Here is a 21,358-nt window from a genome sequence, read left to right as displayed (position 1 = left end):
CCACTCACCTCAGCCTCCCAAAGGCAGGGGATTACAGGCTGAGCCACCGAGCCCGGCTTCGTCTCTCTTCTTATTACCTTTTGCCAGCTGGTCTTGATAAGAATCAGATGCCAGATCTGGCCACGGATGAGACTGCTGAGTTTGCTGGCTGAGGGCAGGATGAAGCTGCTTGGAGGCAGTTCTTGCCCATCTCCCCTCTAATTCCAAGTCAACTATATTTAGACAATTAATTGGGTATTTAATCAAGTAACAGTCTGTGATGTCTTACCTCTTTTTATCCAAAAGTCTTATTTGAACTTACTATGTAACTTTGCACACACTATGCTTGATCCTATGCTAGACTGTAGGCACCCAGGAACCCAGCTGTATCATATTTGTGCACCACCAACCCTTCTTATCCATCCCCGCTAGCCCCACCACTCCTGCCAGCAATCATTCCCAGCACTTTGTACTATGTAGTACTTCACAATGAGTTGAGAGCAAATACCGTGGCAATGACTGAGTAACCGGCACCATCCTGGTGACTATAATTAACTCAGGGTTAATCTGGTACCCTCCTAACTAGCTATGAGCTTCCTAAAGAATGGCATCTTGAATGCCTGGCACATGGAAGATTTAAATGGCCAATGAACAAATGAATTAAAAGATACAGATATTTCAATATATTCAACATTAAACCACCTAAGTACCTTTATATCTTGGGCAATGCTCTTTCTCTCTAGAAGAATTTCAGTGAAGGATCGATGTGCTAGGAGACGCTTCATGGTGGTTTGCACAAGGAATTGAACCGCTTTGGACACATGAGCAAGACTGTTTAGGAGGAGAGAGGCGTTTTCCATTCGGTAGTAGCAAATGGCGTCTATCTCCATTATAAACATGTCTTTGGTCACAACCTAAGCAGAAAAAAGTTTGAATGATATGCTTGATTCTTGGGCTCCTTTCCCATGTGGGGTTAGAGAAACTCAATGTATTTGAAGGAAATTTTCTTAGAGTAAGATTATAGCAAGAAAAAAAAGTCAGCCCACCCTTTATTCAAAATAGACGTTTTGGAAAATTACAAAATTTTTATTAACTACATTAAAATATTCACCATGTAAAGGAATTCTGTTGTTAATTCTTTTGTAAAAATATCAAATAATTTTATTATATGAAAACATTCAGTTGATTCTATATCAGGCCTTTCTAAACTGATGCCAACAAATCTACTGAAAGAGAAACATGTTGTAGGAAACAAGCACTTTAAAGTATTGCCTGCTGGAGTGTATGCTAGGGGCAATTTGGTGACACGCATTAAAAACCCTAGAAAGGCCAAGTGTGGTGGCTACGCATGTAATTCCGGCATTTTGGGGGTGGGGGCGAGGCAGGAGGACTGCTTGAGCCCAGGAGGAGTTCAAAACCAGCATGGGCGACACAGCAAGATCTTATCTCTACAAAAAATCAAAATTTAGCCGGGCATGGTGGCACATGCTCGTAGTCCTAGTTACTTGGGAGGCTGAGGTGAGCCCAGGAGGTTGAGGCTGTGGTGAGACATGATTGTGCCACTGCATTCCAGCTTGGGTGACAGTGAGACCCTCAATGGAAATAATAAATAAATAAATAAATAAAACACGCGCGCATGCGCGCGCACACACACACACACACACACACACACACACACACACAAAACAAAAAAATCCTAGAAAGATGTATACTCTCAACATTTCCATTTTTAGATAATTGTACTACTCAAAAGGACTTATTTTGAGGATTTAGCTATAAGGATGATCATTTGCACTATTGCTTATTGGAATACAAAATTGGAAATAATTTAGCATTAATGATAGAAAATTGATTGAGTAAACTGTGATGCAGCCAGACAATGAAATGCTATGTGCTCGTTTAAAATAAAGGGGGCAGAAACATAGCCGGTATATGAAAAGATGATCACACTATATTGTTGAGTTAAAAAAGGCATGTTACAAAATAGTATATATGGCATGATATAAGTACTTGTCTGTAAATATAACTGCATTCATAGAAAACTTAGCTATGGATAGTATGATTAAGGGTAAGTTTTTTTCCAGTTTTTAAAATTGTGTTAATATACACAGAAATCTTACCATCTTAACCATTTTTTAAGTGTGCAGTTCAGTGGTATTAAATACATCCATAATGTGCAGCCATCACTACTATTCATCTCTATGACTCTTTTCATCTCGTAAAACTGACACTCTGTACTCATTAAACAATAACCCTCCATCTTCTTCTCCCCTCATCCTCTGGCAACCACTGTTTACTGTCTGTCTCTATGATTCTGATTACTCTAAGTACATCATATAAATGGAATTATGCAGTATTGATCTTTTTGTGACTTTATTTCACTTAGCATACTATCTTCAAGGTTCATCTATGTTATAGCATATGTCAGAATTTCCTTTTTAAGGATGAATAACATTTAATTGTATGCATAGTGATATTTTGCTTATCCATTTTTTTATTGGCAGTCACTTGACTTGCTTCCACGTTTTAGCTATTGTGAATAATGCTGCTAAAACATAGGTATACAAATATCTCTTCAAGATTACAGGCAAAGTCACGCATGGTGGCTCACACCTGTAATCCTAGCACTCTGAGAGGCGGAGGTGAAAGGACTGCCTGAGCCCAGGGGTTTGAGACCAGCCTGGGCAACTTGGTGAGGTCTCATCTCTACAATAAATCAAAAAATTAGCCAGGCATGGTGGCACGCACCTGTGGTTCCAGGTACTTTGAGGGCTGAGGTGGAAGGATAGCCTGAGTCCAGCAAGTTGAGGCTGTGGTGGCCGTGAGCATGCTACTGCACTCCAGTGTGGGTGACAGAGTGAGACTCTGACTCCAAAAATATATGTATTTAGGCCAAATGGCTTAGCCACGTTGACACATAAGATTAAGCATCACAAGGGCCTTTGACAATTTTATTTTATTTTTTGAGTTGGAGTCTCACTCTGTCACCCAGGCTGGAGTGCAGTGGCATACTCACAGCCACCCCAGCACTGACCCACTGGGCTCCGGTGGTCCTTCCGTCTCAGCCTTCCAAATAGCTGGAACTATAGGCGTGTGCTACCACGCCCAGCTAATTTTTGATTTATTGTAGAGACGAGGTCTCACCAAGTTGCCCAGGCTGGTCTCGAACCCGCAGGTTCATGCAATCCACTTGGCCTTGGCCTCCCAAACTGCTGGGATTATAGGCTAAGCCATGGAGTCCAGTCCTTTGATAGTTTTAAAACTAGGGCATTTGCCTTCTTGTTGTTGAGATATATGAGCTCTTTATATGTACTAGCTATTAATAGCTATTAATCCCGTAAGTGATATATGCTTTGCAAATATTTTCTCCCATTCCACAGGTTGTCTTTTTCACTTTGTTGATTGTGTCCTTTGGTGCACAAAAGTTTTAAATTCTGATGTAGTCCATATTGCTACTATTTCTTTCCTACTTTGGAGCATAAATATTAATTTTCCTGGGCCAGAGTTGGTAGGGAGGTCATGGAAAACGTAGAGAGAGAAAGTAAAAGCCATCAATTGGCTTACCTCATGAAAGGGCACTTCCAAAGTTTGGAGACGAAGGTCAACCTTGTGGTAGGTATCCAGGCAGGGCAAAAAGAAGAAAAGACCTAGAAGAGGGGGAGGGGCAGTGGCAGGTGAATAGCATGGAGGCTGTTTGGGGTTCACTTTTGGGGGTCAGGTTGCACACTACATCGCTTTCCTAAGCCTTCAGCTACATACAGACCACTGGGTAATCCTACCTACATCTCTATAGTGTCTTTGTTGTAGCTAAGGTTACTAAGTAATTTGTTGTCCAATGTAGGATGCTTTTAAGGGTAAACGAAGAGCACTGTTACCACTTATTCTAAGACATTAGTTGTAGACAGGTATTATCCCCAACAAACTTGGCTGTATGGTCACTTTAGTCATAGTACTAGCCCTCTCAGATCTCGGTGACAAGTCTGTCCTTTCACAAGAGTTGAGCTCCCTGAGTAGAGTGTCATATGCCCTATTGTTAGCCTTAATGTCTGTCTTTTAGGTGCTCTGGAAAATTGTTTTTGAATCTATGGGTATAGCCAGGTGTCAAACTTCAGAGACAGCAACCTCCATGTTGTATTTCTTAAAATGTGAGCCCCAGAGGTAACCAGAATAGCAATTATCATGATACCAGCCTTCTGGTTGGGTAGTCTTCACCTACACAATATAATATACAGAGTCAATGTGCAATAAACATTTGTGGATTGATTTGTTGAGATTTTTTTCTGAGAGCTCATGGATGCTGTGGGCTCCTGCAAGAGCCAATGCCTTTTGGAACAAGCAGCACCTCAAAGAGCCCAGGATCTAGCTGGGAAGTAGCCTAGCTACTAGTCCTTCTTGGTACCAATTGAGGAAGTTTGAAAACCAGAGCTAGAGCAAGATGGTCTGTGTCCTGAACTACAAAATCTGGTTCTATTTTTGTGTGGATCCATCTATTGGTTCTGAATCTTCAAACTCTAATTTGTGTCTCCTAGTCTGTTCTTTATTCTCTACCTGTTTCTGCAGACCTAGCTTGGAACTTGGATTCTGTCCAGTATATGCACAATGCGACTTTGCTTCTCATGCCTTCCTGGATGGCTTAGATCTGCAAACCCCAAATACTAGACTCTTCAGAGTAGTCATACTTCTATCTGGTAGTAGTCATACTTCTAATTAGCTTATACCTCTGGACATCAACTCCGTATCCTAGAGATCAGAGACCATGTCTTATTCATCCATCTTTGTATCCCTGGTAGCTAGCACAGTGTCTAAAACACAGGAAATGCTCAACCTGTGTTTCTTAAATTCCACCAACTAGAGACCAATTTATTACTTGGATACTAAATTTTGCTGATCTCCCATGATTTTATCTGAGCTCCTAGATTCTGAACTAGCTCAACTTTTCTCTGAGAAGTCACAGGACTCTGCCCACACATATTAGACCCAAATCAATCTCCAGCCATGGGTCTTAGGCGGACTTGCCATTCCAGCCTGCTTGGCATGTGGGCTCTTTGCACTCATTCTCTTTCTTGGCCATCTGTGACCTGGTAGTAATGCTCTCTGAAGAATTTCTTTCTTTTTTGAGTTGGAGTCTCACTCTGTCGCCCAGACTGGAGTGCAGTGGCCACTTCCGGCCACTGCAGCCCCGACCTGCTGGGCTCCAGCGATCCTTCCGCCTCAGCCTTCCAAGTAGCCGGAATTACAGGCATGCGCTACCACGCCTGGCTAATTTTTTGATTTATTGTAGAGATGAGGTCTCGCTGCCCAGGTGGGTCCCGAACCCGCGGGCTCAGGCAATCCATTTACCTCAGCCTCCCAAAGGCGCGGGATCACAGGCTGAGCCACCAAGCCTGGCTGAAGAATTTCTTAATAACATGCATTATAAGGAATAGATTGGATAATGCAGATATCATGAATCAAGTTACATATTACATGAAGTCTATATTACAAATGTACATGGACTGACAAAATTGACAAGTCAGAAAGTGGGGTGTTTAAAAAAAAAAGAGGTACTCGGGGGAAGATGGTGGCCAAGCCAGTCAGGCTATGCGAGTCCCCGTGTGAGTGAGTGTATGGAAAATTTTGTGTACTGGTGAGCAAGTGGGCATGTGAGTGGTTGACTGAGTGAGGGCTAGGGAGCTAGTGGCCAGGGCTCTCCTGGTGCAACTCTGGTGCCACAGCTGCTGGGCTTGGACCCTAGCGATTCCTGGGATGCAGAAACCGAGTGCCATTTTCTCTTTCTTTCTTCTTCTTCTTCTTTTTTTTAAATCAAGAAACCCTCCCTGGCAAGAAAACACTGGGAGAGACTGTCTAAGTGGGGCTCGTGAGTGGGTGGCCAGGCCCCTCGTGCAATACCAGGTGCTGCAGCTTCTCTACGTCATTCCTGGCTCTTCTCGGGTCCCAGAAGTGGAGCACCATTGTTTTTTCCAAATGGACAGAAGTTTTCCTTTGGAAAAGCACAGGGAGACACTTCTGCCCTGGACGCTCCCTCATCTTTAAAGCAGGAGAGAGATTGCTCCGGGCTTTGCCTCATCACTTCAGCACCTTGCAGGGTGCTGGAAGGGGCTACGGACCAACTCCAGAGGCAAGTTCCCATGGAAGAGGACAAGAGAGGCACCCCACCATGATATTAAAGGTGGGGCAGGAAAGTGCTCCAACTTGCTCATCAGGGACCAACAGATCTGATCTCTGTGACTGGCGGATCAACTACTTAGGGCTTGATCCAAATGGACTATCCTGAGAGCACAAACTTTATAGGGACCTGATGAGTGCTGAGTTCCAGGGGCCATACCCCCTACCCTGATCCAGCTGTGGGATAAAGGGTATGGCCAGAAAAGGAGGAGGAAGAACTCCAAAGAGATCAGTGAACAAATCCAGAGCCCAGATCAGGGAAGAATAGAGGTCTGAGCAAACATCAGAAGGGAAAGCCCACTGACACCGAATAACAGAACTAAAGAGAAAAACAAGAGATCCGTCATAAATGAGAAAAGTCAAAGGAAGACCTCAGGCAATTTCAAGTGTACCAGAGACAAAACTCCTGAAAAATCAGATCTTGGTGCCCAAACAAGTCACCAAAGACTGTGCCCAGAATACAACAGGGATTAGGGAATGGTTGGAAAGAATGAATAGGACTCAAGAAAGACAAGATACAACACTGAAAGAACTTGTAATAGAGATTTTGGCAATAAAAAATTTCATTCAGGAAATAAAAAACAAGATGACAAGCATGGAAAGCAGAATTAATCTAAATGAAGAAAGAATCTCAGAACTTGAAGGTCAGAACATGGAATTAACCTGATCTGTAAAAAACACAGAAAGAAGATTCAGAAAGAAAGAACAAAGCCTACAAGAGATGTGCGATTACATCAAGAGGCCAAACTTACACCTGATTGGTATCCCAGAAAAAGAAAGGGAAATGGAGAACAACTTAGAGCAAGTATTCCAGGAAGTAATCCAAGAAAACTTTCCCTGTCTCACCAGAGATGTGACCAGCCAAGTACAAGAGATCCAGAGAATTCCCACAAGACATCAAATGAAAAGACCAACGCCTAGACACATAGTAATTGGCCTATACAAAGTAGGCACAAAACAAAAAATCCTAAAGGCAGCAAGAGAGAAAGGTCAGACTACCTACCAGGGAAAAACTAATCAAAATAGCAGCAGACCTATCAGCAGAAATACTACAAGTAAGAAGGGACTGGAGCCCTATATTCAAAGTCCTCAAAGATAAAAAAATTTAAACCAAGAATTTCTTATCCAGCCAAGCTTAGCTTCATCAGTAATGAAGAATTAAAATCCTTCCCAGACATCCAATCCCTAAGAGATTATGCAGCTTCCAGACCAGCTCTACAGGAGAAACTTAAAATGCTATTAAGTACAGAAGAAAGAAGAAGATTGACCACACACTTCCCAAGAGAATAGCAGAGCACAGAATCAGCAGAGAATACAGCACAACAAGAAATTTGAAAATACACACATACATTAACTCCAAAGCCAAAAGAAAAGAAGCAAACAAAGGAAAAACTTTATAAGAACCTCATGACAGGGATAAACAATCATATTTCAATAATCACCTGAATGTGAATGGACTAAATGCACCACTGAAAAGACACAGAATGGCGGACTGGATAAGAAACCATGACCCAATTATTTGCTGCATCCAGGAGATTCATCTCACTCCAAGAGATGCACACAGACTCAAAGTTAAAGGTTGGAAAATGAGTTTCCAGGCAAATGGATCACAAAAGAAGGCAGGAGTTGCAATCTTAATATCAGACAAAACAAACTTTAAGCTATCTAAAATTTAAAAAGATGCAAAATGACACTACATAATGATAAAAGGTTCAATTCATCAACAAGAAATATCCATCCAAAACATATATTCACCCAATACAGAAACACTAGCATTTATAAAACAACTACTAAGTAAACTAAAAAAAGATATAGACTCTAACACTAGTATAGCAGGGGACTTGAATACCCCACTGACAGTCCTAGATAGATCATTGAGGCAAAAAATCAACAAGGAGATCCAGAACCCAAACTTGACACTCGACCAAATGGACTTAATAGATACCTACAGATTATTCCACCCAACAACCACAGAATATACATTCTACTCATTACCACATGGAACATACTCTAAGATGATCACATCTGTGGTCATAAATCAAGCATAAACAAATTGCATAAGTTTGAAATCTTGCCATGTACATTCTCAGACCACAGTGGAATAAAAATAAATATCAACACCAACAACATTTCCCGAAAGCCCACAAAGATATGGACACTAAATAGCATGATGCTGAACAACTACTGGGTCAACACTGCAATCAAAGCAGAAATTGAAAGATTCCTGGAAACAAATGAAAATGAAGAAAAAACTTACCAAAACCTCAGGGATGCCCTGAAATCAGTTCTCAGAGGGGAATTTATATCTCTACAAGCATACATCAAGAAAATAGAAAGATCAGAAGTTGAGAGCCTAACAAATCACCTAAGGGAGCTGGAAAGAGAAGGCCACCAAAACCCCAACTTTAGCAGAAGAATCCAAATCACAAAAATAAGAGTCCAAATATGGGATATAGTAGACAAAAATATCAGAGAAAACATCAACAAAACAAAAAACTGGTTCTTTGAAAGAATTAACAAGATTGATGGGCCCCTAGCCAGAATGACCAAGAAAAAGAGAGAAAAAGCCCAAATAAACACAATCAAAAATAGAAAAGGTCAAATCACAACTGACCCTGAAGAAATACAAAAGATTATCAGAGATTACTAGGTACACTTATGTGGAAACAAACTTGATAACCTAAATGAAATGGAGAACTTTCTGACATCACACAACCTCCCCAGGTTGAAACAAGAAAATATTGAGACACTAAATAGAGCAATAACAACCCAGGAAATTGACTCTGTCACAAAAACTACCTACCAAAAAAAGCTCTGAACCGGATGGCTTTCCAGCAGAATTCTGGAACAAAACGTACAAGGAGGAGCTGATACCAATCCTACTGAAAGTATTCCAGGCAATTGAGAAAGATGGAATTCTCCCCAAATCATTTTACGACGCTAACATCACACTGATACCCAAACCGGGTAAAAATCCAACAAAAAAAAGAGAACTAGAGGCCAATATCCCTTATGAACATAGATGCAAAAATCCTCAACAAGATTCTAGCAAATCGGATCCAAAAGCACATCTCAAAAATCATCCACCATGACCAAGTAGGCTTCATGCCCAGGATGCGGGGCTGGTTCAACATTCGCAAGACCATAAATGCAATTAAATACATCAACAGATGTAAAAACAAGAACCACATGATTATCTCATTAAATGCAGAAAAAGCTTTTGATAAAATCCAGCATCCCTTCTTGATAAAAACACGCAAACACTTAGGTATAGAAGGAACATACCTCAAAATAGTAAGTGCCATCTACGATAAACCCACAGCTGACATATTGCTAAATGAAAAGAAGCTGGAAACATTTCCCCTGAAAACTGGAACAAGACAAGGCTGCCCACTCTCACCCCCACTTGTTCAATATTGTGTTGGAAGTCCTAGCTCAGGCAATTAGACAAGAGAAGAAAATCAGGGGTATCCAAATAGGAAAAGGGGAAGTCAAGTTATCCCTCTTTGCTGATGATATGATCCTATACCTTGAAAATCTAAGAGAATCTGTCAAAACCCTGCTTGCACTGATAAAGGACTTTGGCAAAGTCTCAGGGTACAAAATAAACTTGCAAAAGACAGTTGCATTTCTCTACACCAACCTCAAGCAGGCAGAGACCCAAATAAAAAGCACAGTCCCATTCACAATAGCCACCAAAAAAATGAAATACCTCAGCATCTTCCTAATCAGAGACGTGAAAGACCTTTACAATGAGAACTACAAAACGCTGCTCAAAAAAATCCAAGAAGACACAAACAAATGGAAAAATATTCCATGTTCATGGATAAAAAGAATCAACATTGTTAAAATGTCCATCTTATCAAAGGCAATCTACAGATTCAATGCAATACCCATTAAGTTTCACCAGCATCATTCTTCTCAGACCTGGAAATGACAATACAGAAATTCACATGGAAACATAAATGACCATGAATAGCCAAAACAATTCTTAGCAAAAAAAAAAAAAAAAAGCAGGAGGTATCACACTTCCAGACTTCAAACTTTACTATAAGGCTACAGTAATCAAAACAGCCTGATATTGGTACAAGAACAGGCACATAGACCAATGGAACAGGATAGAGATTCCGGAAGCAAAGTCTCAATGCCTCAATCAACTCATCTTTGACAAAGCCTCCAACAACAACCACTGGGGAGAGGAGAACCCATTCAGTAAATGGTGCTGGGAAAACTGGCTAATCACATGCAGAAGATTGAAACAGGACCCCTACCTATCACCGTACACAAAAATTAACTCTAAATGGATCAAAGACCTAAACGTAAAACCTCAAACTATAAGAATCTTAGAAAATGCAGGAGACACCCTTATGGAAATTGAAACTGGCAACCAATTCCTATTCAGAATTCTAAAGGCCAATACCTTAAGAAATAACATAGACAAGTGGGACCTCATCAAACTAACAAGCTTCTGCAAAGCAAAATAAATCATCAAGAGAGCAGGGAGACAGCCCACAGAATGGGAAAAAATATTTGCCAACTGTATATCTGACAAAGGCCTAATATCTAGGATCTACAAGGAACTCAAACGCACCAAAAGGAAAAAAAACAAACAGCCCCTTTAAAAAGTGGGCAAAAGACATGAATAGACACTTCTCAGAAGAAGATATATGGGCAGCCAACAGACACAGGAAAAAAGTGCTCAGTCCCACTCATCATCAGAGAAAATCAAATCAAAACCACACTGAGATACCACCTAACCCCAGTAAGAATGGCCATCATTAATAAAACAAACAACAACAGATGCTGGCAAGGATGTGGATAAAAAGGAACACTTCTACACTGCTGGTGGGAATGCAAACTAGTGTAACCTCTTTGGAAGACTGTGTGGTGATTTCTGAAAGAACTAGAAATTAATCTTCCATATGACCCAGCAATTCCCCTATTGGGAATATACCCAGAGGAACTCAAATCATTCTACAAAAAAGACATCTGCACATGTATGTTTGTTGCAGTTCTATTAACAATAGCAAAAACATGGAACCAACCATGTTACCCATCAAAGCTGGACTGGATAAAGAAATTGTGGTACGTATATACAATGGAATATTATGCAGTCATAAATAAGGACAAACATATGGACTTCGCAGCAACTCGGATGGATTTGGAGGCAATCATATCAGTGATCTATCACAGAAACAAAGAACACTCATAAGCAGACCTTGAACAATTATAATACTATAAGAAAGTATTTGGCAGTAACGGGAAACTGTCAGGGGAGGGGGGTGAGATTGGCAGTTGAGGGAAACTGCTAGGGGAGGGAAGGGCATACCTCATCAATAAGGGTATCTGCATAATCAGTGTTTGTATACCTAACCCTGAATTGTACCCCACATCTTTGTAATAAAAAAATAATAATAATAAAGGATCTTTCTTACCAGGGCCTTTGGCTCTTCCAGGAAGCAGATGTCCCAGTCGGAATATAATTACTCTCTCATACTCTTGTACAACCTAAAGAGAAAGTTAATACTTTCAAATCTCTCCAAGAAAGAAAAATAAAGTCTTCAAAAGATCTTGGCACAAGAGTAATCCTAGATGTCAGAAATATTTTGTTTTGAAAACCAAGAAAAAATTTCTATTATCATTCCAAAATCTATACTCAATAAGTGTAGAATTTCAAAAATCAGTGAAAAAGAATATTCGCTATGTTAATTGTTGAGGCCATGGACCGAATTTTTATTAAAGACTAATGATTTTCTAAAAATTTATACATCCACTATGTCCAAGTTTCCCTAAATAAATCTTATCAAGACATGTCTAATCTTGTGTTTTAATTTGGCTTCTGTATTACTAGCTTTTATACGTATCACTCATTAGCTATTTAACAGAAAGAGGGAGTTTATTTTAATGCTACTTAGGATATTTTGTTTCAAATTTTTTTCTGAGGCTGCTTCAAAGTGATTCACTTGAATTTTAATTTGTCAATTCTCATTAGTGATAGATCTAGAAACTGGGTGTGCCCTGGAAATGTGTAAAGATATTCTTAAATGAAAAAAAAAAAAAAGATTATCTGTATAGAAAGGTCTGTCAATTAAAAGAGAAATAGGAAAGTTACTGCACACTAATTTAAAAATAAACTTCACTTTCTGGCCCAGTATCAGAATCTGAGTTCTATTGCTTGTTTATCATTAACTTAGTTGGTCTGTTTACTTATATTCATATCCCACAAGACTGTGAACTCCTTGATGATATGGAATTACTCTTTTTTCTTAGCACCTAAAAAATGCCTAATACATAACATGTTCAATAAATATTTATTAAATGAAAGAATGATTTGTGACTGTAGACAAGCCCATTTTCTGTCTTCATCCTCTCTCCTCTTTAAAAGCTCCACTGAATAATAATTAGCCAAATACAAAGGTATAATGAAGAGACAAAAAGAAGCACATTTTGAAGTGTGCTTCTTAAAGTAACAAGTACTACCCCACTGATGTCCCTTGAGGTCAAAAACCATGTCCTGTTTTTATGAGGTTTACAATTCCTATGCCAGAACATCACTTTGCTTGTTGGAACAATGAGAATGGATGGCTGAATTTGGTTCCTAGAGTATGCCCTAGCAATTCCCAACTGCTGAGTCCCTAGAGTTACGTGTGTGTGTGTATTTCCTGCTCTTTTGGGGGAAGAAATTAATTCTTCCCAGAGACAAAGGGGAGCCTTATTCCTTCACGACCTTGCTCAAATGTAACTGCCTGATTCTGCTTTTGTATCTTCCACCTAATTGGCTTCTTTGGGGTTACTATCTTAAGTGGCCAGACCTAAAAGCCTCTTCCACAGACCATGGCTGGGTCAGTGTTGGATCTTGTGGCAGTCATGCAGGTGGTCAGATCACCCTTCAAGAAGAGCCTGCTGCCAACTACACACTGTGGATAGGAGACACACTTTATACTCAAAGATATGAATAGACTGAAAGTATTTGATGGAAAAAGATATAATGCACAAATAGTAACTAGAGGAGAGCAGGAGTGGCTATACTAATATCAGACAAAATGTACTTTAAAACAAACAAGCCAACATGTTATTGAGACAGGAGATAGCTAGAGAAAGGCTTGGCAGGCAGGCAGGCAGGCAGACAGGGCGACTCCTCTGGTAACTATGTAGCAAACTTCCAGCAGGCCTCTCAGGCTCAGCGTTGGTAAACAAGCTCCCTGTGAGCTTCTCAAGCTAGAGCTTAAGTACTTACTGCTGGGATCGAAAAGGAACCAATCAACTTGCTGCCACGTACTGACCAATCAGCTCACCATTAGGCCCATACCACCTGCCAATCGGTCCTTAGTACTGACCAATCAGAACAGCTAGTGCTAGCCGCTCGGCTCAGTCTTAGGGCTATGTAAATAGGTTTCAACCCCAAACTGGCAACCCCTTGGGGTCACCCCCCACTGTAGGAGTTTTTCCAATCTTTTAATAAATCCTGCTTTCTCACTTTTCCGCTGTCTGTTTCCCTCATTCTTCCTGTGCATGAGATAAGAACCTCGACCAAAAGAGCTGCAGAAGATCATTGGAGCCCAAGAGCCAGTGCACCCAAGAGGCTGGCTTGCCAGCTGATGGAGCCAGCTGAACCAGTAGAGTTGCTGGAAGAAGGCAAGATTCGAAGGTGAGACCCTCTGGGGGCTAGGTTTGCCAGCCCAGCAAACCAGCAACACTCTTAGGGCTTGCCTTGCCAGCCCATTAGAGCCAACACTTCCAGGGATAGGCTTACCAGCCCCTCCAGACGACCCTCTCTGGGGCTTGGCTGGTCGACTCATTGAGCTAACACTCTCAAAGTCCAGGCTGACCTGAAAAATCCGTATCATTATTAGCAATAGAAGAAGAGCTCAGAAATGTATAAAGCAGAAAACAAAAGAACTGAACATAGCGCGAGACAATTCAGTAATAATAGTCAAAGACTTCAATACCCCACTTTTAACAATAGAACAACCAGACAGAAGATCAACAAAGCAATAGAAGACTTGAACAACATTATCAACAAATAGACCTAGCAGGCATCTGTGCATAATTTCCACCGGAGAAGAGGAGAATATACATTCTTCTCAAGAATACATGGAACGTCTCCGGGATAGATCATATGCTAGGCCATAAAACAAGTTTAAACCCATTTAAGTAGACTAAAATCATATCAAGTATATTCTTTGATTACAAAGAAATTAAGTTAGAAATCAGTAATAAGGACATTTGGGGAATTTACAAATGTGGAAATCACACAACACACTCGAACTCATGGATTAAAGAAGAAATCATAAGGGAGAAGTGAAAATACTTTGAGATGAACGAACACAAAGCCACAAGATACCAAAATGTACGGAAGGCAACTGAAGCCATGCTCAGAGCAAAATGGACAGCTGTAGATTCCTAAATTAAAAAGAGGGAACACCTTAAATATACACTAATCTTTTACCTTAAAACAATGGAAATAAAGAGTAAACGAAATCTAAAGCAAGCGGAAGAAGATAATAAAGATTAGAGCAGAAATAAATGCAACGGAGAATAGAAAAATGGAGAAAATTAACAGACCCAAAAGTTGATTTTGTTCAACAAAACTGACAAATATTTAGCTAGATTGATGAAGTAAATAGAAGGTTCAAATAACCAAAATCAGGAATGAAAGATGGGATCATTACTGCTATTCCTACAAAGATAAAACAGATTATAAAAGAAAATACCACGAACAATGATATGCCAAGAAATTAGATATCTTGGATAAAATAAACAAATTCCTAGAGCCCCAAGCTAGCAAAACTGACTCAAGAAGAAAAAGAAAAACGGAAAAGACCGTTAAATAAAAGATTGAATTGTAGTGGCTTTAAAACTGTCCATAATGTGGATAAAAGGAAACCCTTGTACACTGTTGGTGGAAATGTAAATTGGTACAGCCATTAATGGAAAACATAACTACCACATGATCTAGAAATCCTATTTCTGAATATACATCAGATGATATCAGGTGTGTTCAGGGTGATAGACTACTTCTATAGTCAGGGCTGTAAACTACTTCTGAATATATATCAAGGAAATGAAATCAGAACATTTTTTTTTTTTTTGAGTTGAAGTCTCACTCTGTCGCCCAGTCTGGAGTGCCGTGGCAAACTCACAGCCACTCCAGCGTCGACCTGCTGGGCTCCGGCAATCCTTCCGCCTCAGCCTGCCTCAGCCTTCTAAATAGCCAGAACTACAGGTGTGCACTACCATGCCCAGCTAATTTTTTATTTATTGTAGAGACGAGGTCTCGCCAAGTTGCTTGGGCTTGTCTCAAACCCGCAGGCTCAGGCAATTCACTCGCCTCGGCCTCCCAAAGTGCTGCGATTACAGGCTGAGCCACCAAGCCTGGCCCAAAATCAGAATTTTTAAGAAATATGCAGCCTCATATTCATTATTTGCATTAGCCAAGATACAGGATAACCTAAATGTCCATCAACAAGATTCAAATGCACAAAGAAAATTAGCCAGGTGCACTTTGTTGCCCAGGAGTTCAAGTCTAGCCTCGGCAACAATGTAAATCCTGTATCTACAAAAATTAGTAAAAGTATTCAGGCATTGTGGTGCACACTTGTAGTCCCAGCTACATAGGAGGCTGAAGCAAGAGGATTGCTTGAGCTCAGAAGTTCAAGGCTGCAGTGAGCCATAATCATGATACTGCACTCCAGCCTGGGTGACAGAGTGAAACCCTGTCTAAAAAAAAAAGAAAACAGAAGAAAATGTGAGACACACACACACACACACACACACACACACACACACACACACACTATGGAATATTATACAGCCTTAAAGAGGAAGAAATCATGCCTTGCAACAACATGGATGAACCTGGAGGATATTATGCTAAGTTAAATAAGCCAGACACAGAAAGACAAATACTACATGATCTCACATGTGAAATCTGAAAAAGTATTCACAAGAGCAGAGAACAGAATGGTGGTTACCAGGACTGAGGGTGGGGGAAATGAGATGTTGATCAAAGGGTCAAGGTTATGTAGGATGAAAAAAGAGAGAGCTAATGTACAGCATAGTGTCTATAGTTAATAATATTTTACTATATGCTTGAAATTTGCTAAGAGAGATGATCCAAAGTGTTCTTATCACACACAAAAGTCATAAGTATGTGAAGTGATATGTTAATTAGCTTGATTATGGTAATCATTTCACTATATACATCAAAACATCACACTGTACACCTTAAATATATACCATTTTAATTTGTCAAGTATGCTTCAATAAAGCTGAAAAAATAAAAATAATTTTAAAAAAATTAAAACTTCCCACAATGAAAAGTCCAGAACCAGATGGCTTTACTGATGAATTATGCCAAACACTTAACAAGGAATACTAATTTTTCACAAACTCTCCTAAAAAAAAATAGAGCATGAGGGAAATCTTCCCAACACATTCCACTATTACCCTGATACCAAAACAAGATAGAGACATCACAAGAAAATTACAGACCAAAATCTCTTATAAATACAAATGCAAAAATCCTCAACAACCTATTAGCAATCTGAACTCGGTAATATGCAATAAGATTATACACCATGCCAAGTGAGATTTTAACATTCTAAAATAAAAATGAATATAATAGACCATATCAATACAATAAAGGCCAAATACTCTGTGATCATCTCAACAGATATAGAAAATGCATTCGACAAAATCCAACACCCTTTTATTGAGGAGAATGAGGAGGCAGAAGGTAAAGAAGCCACCGTTCGCCATGAGGAGTGCAACCAACGGCCCTGGCAGTGTCTGTAGTGTTTCAGCCAAGGACACGCTCTTCCCTGGCAGCTCCAGCCAATGACTAAGACGGCAGGAGTACTAGGGCCTCGCCATTTCTGCCCATTGTGGGAGTCCTATGAAACAAATTTTGCTGTAGAGTTCTCTTTTGAGCTGGCCAAGCCTTTCTCGGAGCTGCACCACCGTCTGAGGCTCTTTCTGCCCTGTCTCCTCTCCCCACCCTTCCTTCACAAATGTCAATCTTGCACCATTGTCTGAAGGCTTTTCCTGCCTACTCTTGTTCTCACACCCCCTTAATCTTTTGCAGGGCAAAAGGTCCTCCTTTTGAATGCCTCCTGAGTAAATCCCTTGCACTTCCAATTCCATCTCAGCATGTGCTTCCTGAACGGACATAGGTCCTCATCTACTTCAGGGACAGGCATGTTACCACCTGTGGGCCAAAGATAATCATCATTCATGGTCTGTAGAAGTTGCCTGAGAAGCTTCATGGAAGTGTGAGAAGTAGATGTCACAATCCATTCTGAGCTGGTCTTTGTGTCACCGAGTGCAGTGGGTTTCTATGTTTAATGAGAGAGACAGCATGTTAATAAATATGTGTGTGGTAAGTGTTAGAACAAGGTGAAAGCAGAGTGACACAGGAGCACAGGGGAGGGAATGACAGTCTGGGGGAGTCGAGGAAGGTCTCATAGTTACATCTGAGCAAAGTCTTGAATGAGTGAGAGCTCCTGGAAGGTGCGTGGGGGTAAGGGCATTCCATGCGGAGCAACAGAGGTGACAACAATACAAAACACAGAGGTGAGAGTGAGCATGGTGTGGTCGGTAAGAGGCACCAGAAAATCACCTACTGGGTCCTCAGGGAATCTCACCTTTATGCAGAACCAGATGGAAAAAGGGAAGGTCACAATGATGAAGAGCAGGGAAACGAGGACAAGAAGCCACTCACAGGCCCCTAAACCAGAGGACTTGATACCTAAAAAAAAAACCAGAGGACTTGATACCTAAAAAAAACCCAAAAGTCTAATTATATTGATACTTCACCATATTCCGTGACTAGCATTTGTGGGCCCAGTCCTTGGTATTCGGTTGAAGCAGCTTGGAGACTGGCTGGAAATATGAGAATGAGCCAGATGTCAGAGTAGTCAGAGATCCCAGGGCCTGGGGAAAAGGAGGCTCCTGGAGAGGGAGCGAGGTACACTGGAACAGGTCACAGGATCTGGGAAGAATCTAGGCTCCAGGTCTGGCTCCACTATTTCATGTTCAAATGACTTAAGGCCCATGACCTTTTCAAACTTCACAGTCTCATTATCTGTTCCATGGGGATGCTATCTCATGACTATCATAATAACTAACTCATGGGTTATATCTCCTACCTCTGGCATAAAGATAAAATGACATATACACATTTATAAAAACACTGAACTGTGTTTTATATATGTCAGGTTTGATGTCTGAACCACAAGTACCCAGAGACTTACCATTCATGAAATAACCATCCACTCCCCGCCCTAATGTCTGAGATGTGGATTCAGACAGTCTTTGAAAATCACCTGAATGGAGTAACACTCACCTGCTAAAGTCTGTAAAAAAGTGAGAAGGACCTGGGAGCAGAACATCCAGAGTGCTTGGGTGATCAATGAAATAGTATCAAGGAGAGTCAGCCTCAAGAACACAAGCTTTTGGGGGATTTGTGCTACTTACAATGTGTCCTGAGGGCTTAGAATAGCATCTGACAAAATATAGGTGTTCAATAAATATTGAATGTAGGAAGAAAGGAGAAGTGGATAGTGAACATGATTTAAACATAATAGTTGTCGACATTTCAAGAAGTTTAATCTCCAGGTACTAGAAAACTGGCCCAGTAATACTCTTTGTTATTTATACATCTCATAGAGGACTAGAAGGTGACTGAAGATTAAGAAATGGTAAAATACCTATTTTTAAGGAACGGTAAGGAAGGGTCTAGCCTAAAGATTTGCTTTTCATGCCTGGAAAGGTCATCACCAAATTGACATGCAGATCACTTGCAGAGGGCAGATATGCAAGCAGCACCAGCACTGAACTGAGGTCAGCATTCAGTGCCATAGTGTGGCAGTCCCAAAGGCTGTCCCACAAATCACTAGCCCCACAAGGTGCTCCACAAAGGAAGAGTTTCCTGGGCACATGAGTGTAAAGAACACTGGGCACCATACCCATTCTTCCTAGCACTTGTCAGCATATTGAAGCTCAGATAATCTCCACGGTCAGGAAGTATTCTTAGCTTTGTTGTGTGTTTTTGGAACATTTGACCAGGTAATATTTTCTCCAGGGAACACTCATTTGTGTTGTATGGAACTTATTTCTTACAGAACCCATTTTGGGAAATGTTGCTCTACCAGCATCATTAATTTTTATAATATTTTTCAAGGGCAATGACTAACAGTACCATTGCCATTTTTCATTAGTTCCTAAATGTATTTTGGGTGGCCAGTGGAAGTCACAGCAAATAAAAATAATAAACACATATAAGACAAAATTACATTTTAAAAATGAAGAAAGATCTTAAAAATTCCTTCATACAGTATTAGAGATGTGACTAGAAAACTGATTTCTATACACAAACCTAGCTTAAAGCTTTACCCACAAAATATTCTACTCTTGGAATAAATTGCTTGAACATCCTGTTTGGTTGGTTTAAGTGAATAGTGAAACATTAAATGTTAAAGCAGGAGGAGCCTTTCGACGGTCTGAGAACCCTCAGTATTTCTGGTGAATGAAGCTCCTTTTCATTTCTTTGGTCTTCAGCAGCCTGCTGTTGGGGGTGTGATGCCTAGTGAGACAGAGGGGATTTTGTTCTATCTTCCCTGGGAGCCATGGAAACATCCCAGGCAAGGCTCAGCAAAGGTCTCCTAATCCCTGGTGGGACTTCTCATCCATTGCTTGGAGCCTCCTGCTCTAGTTACTTTGTAGCTGGAGGGTGTGAAACCCACTAAGGTGACAAAGGCCACAGCTAGTTGGTATTAGTGCCCAGACCACGGCCAGAAATCAGGGGCAGCACCATGCAAGGTTGGGCATTTCATCAGACTGCCTTACTCTGGAACCCTGGCTTCTTCACATCCCAGCTATAGGATTTGTGCAAGTTACTTGATTGCTCAGAGCATTCATATGGGATTAAACAACTCAGCAAAACACATGTGCACCTCGAATGTCGCAGGGATGCCATAAACGGCGGCTCCCTCCTCTATCCCCCCCATCAATATGACTTGCTCCATAAGTGACATGCCCTGTAACCTCAGCATTGGACCCAACAGCCCTTTAATGCCAGAGGCTTCTGACTAGCTGGGCAAAATAGTATTAACAAGGTCTATTTAAACTACATCCCAACCGCAGAGCCTTCCTCAAATGGGAGTTTTCAAGTGATTCAGCATGTACTGCATTGCTGCTAGCCAGGAAATGTTAAAACTTCACAGCCAGCAGAATGCAGTATAACGTGCTATTCCTTATTTGCTTTCCTTTGTCATCCTACCACTTCAGTTGTCGTGTTCCATTCATGATAAAGAGGACTGGAGGTAGATTATGTATTCCCAAGAGCCGCTTCACCTGCAGAAGCAAAAGAGGCACCTTTCTTTCATTCCCTCCTTTGATCTAACTTTTCTCTCTTAGTTTGCAAGGATTCTGCTAAAATTCAGCATATTGTTTTGCTCCAGGCTCTGTGCAAAGTGCCTTTGGGCATCTTTTCTCATTTTATCTCCACAACTACCCTCTGAGGAGGGTACTGTTGCTATGTCATGGTAGTCAATGTCCTTCCTGTGTTCACAAGGCCACTCTCTAGAGTGGCTGGGCTGAGATTTGGGCTCAGGTCTGGGACTTCTTCACTTGGCTCTGCTAATCTCGCTTTTTAGAAAGGGTGATCATTCCAAGAGGAGTCTAAAAGGCTCTTGGGTACGACGGAGGATGAGGTGAGGGGAGAAGACTAAGCTACCTAACTGCCCAGCGCCACCAGCTCATGCATGTCTTAAGCCAGGTTCCCACATGCCCTTCCGGGGCCGCAAAAATCAGCTTCAGGGTCCCCTGCCCTGTGGGTTGAGCCGCAGCCTGGACCACGCTCCCTCCCACCTCCCACCCCCCACCCAAGGTTGGCCGCGAGACCAGCGGTATTTCGTGCTGTTACTAGTATTTCTTCTGATGCGCTTTGTTCTCCACCACGGTGGGTGCTGGCTCCCTAACTCTCGCCTTTCATTTTCTGGAAACCTGCGCGTCCAGCAGTCTGCTGTGGCTTGGGTGGCCCTTGGCGGGGTGACTCCGCCCACCCTACCTGACCCCCTGGGGTCCCATCCGGAAAGGCAGCCACCCTCCTGGCGCCTATCTGCCCGCCGCGGTACCTTCCTCGGGCGGCTCGCTCTGCAGCAGCACCGCCACCTCGGTGCCCTCCTCGCCGGAGCCCCGCACCTCATCCACG

The 21,358-nt window shown here is 41.4% G+C and overlaps 1 protein-coding gene across 1 annotated transcript in view; it reads right to left on the bottom strand.

The window, feature by feature from the left end:
- NPHS2 (NPHS2, podocin) overlaps positions 1–21,358 on the bottom strand; it is a 28,228-nt gene that overhangs the window by 6,226 nt on the left and 644 nt on the right. Inside the window, exons 2-6 of the mRNA XM_021709457.1 lie at positions 21,282–21,358; positions 17,790–17,893; positions 11,580–11,652; positions 3,544–3,626; positions 690–893 (exon numbers count right to left, since the gene is read on the bottom strand). Coding sequence (XP_021565132.1) covers positions 690–893; positions 3,544–3,626; positions 11,580–11,652; positions 17,790–17,893; positions 21,282–21,358 — 541 coding nt within the window. The remainder of the gene's footprint in view (positions 1–689; positions 894–3,543; positions 3,627–11,579; positions 11,653–17,789; positions 17,894–21,281) is intronic.

Source organism: Carlito syrichta, unplaced genomic scaffold (genome assembly GCF_000164805.1).
Source record: "Carlito syrichta isolate Samal-C Ts95f unplaced genomic scaffold, Tarsius_syrichta-2.0.1 Scaffold234693, whole genome shotgun sequence".
Classification (NCBI taxonomy): Eukaryota; Metazoa; Chordata; class Mammalia; order Primates; family Tarsiidae; genus Carlito; species Carlito syrichta.
This window is presented reverse-complemented; position numbering and strand designations above follow the sequence as displayed.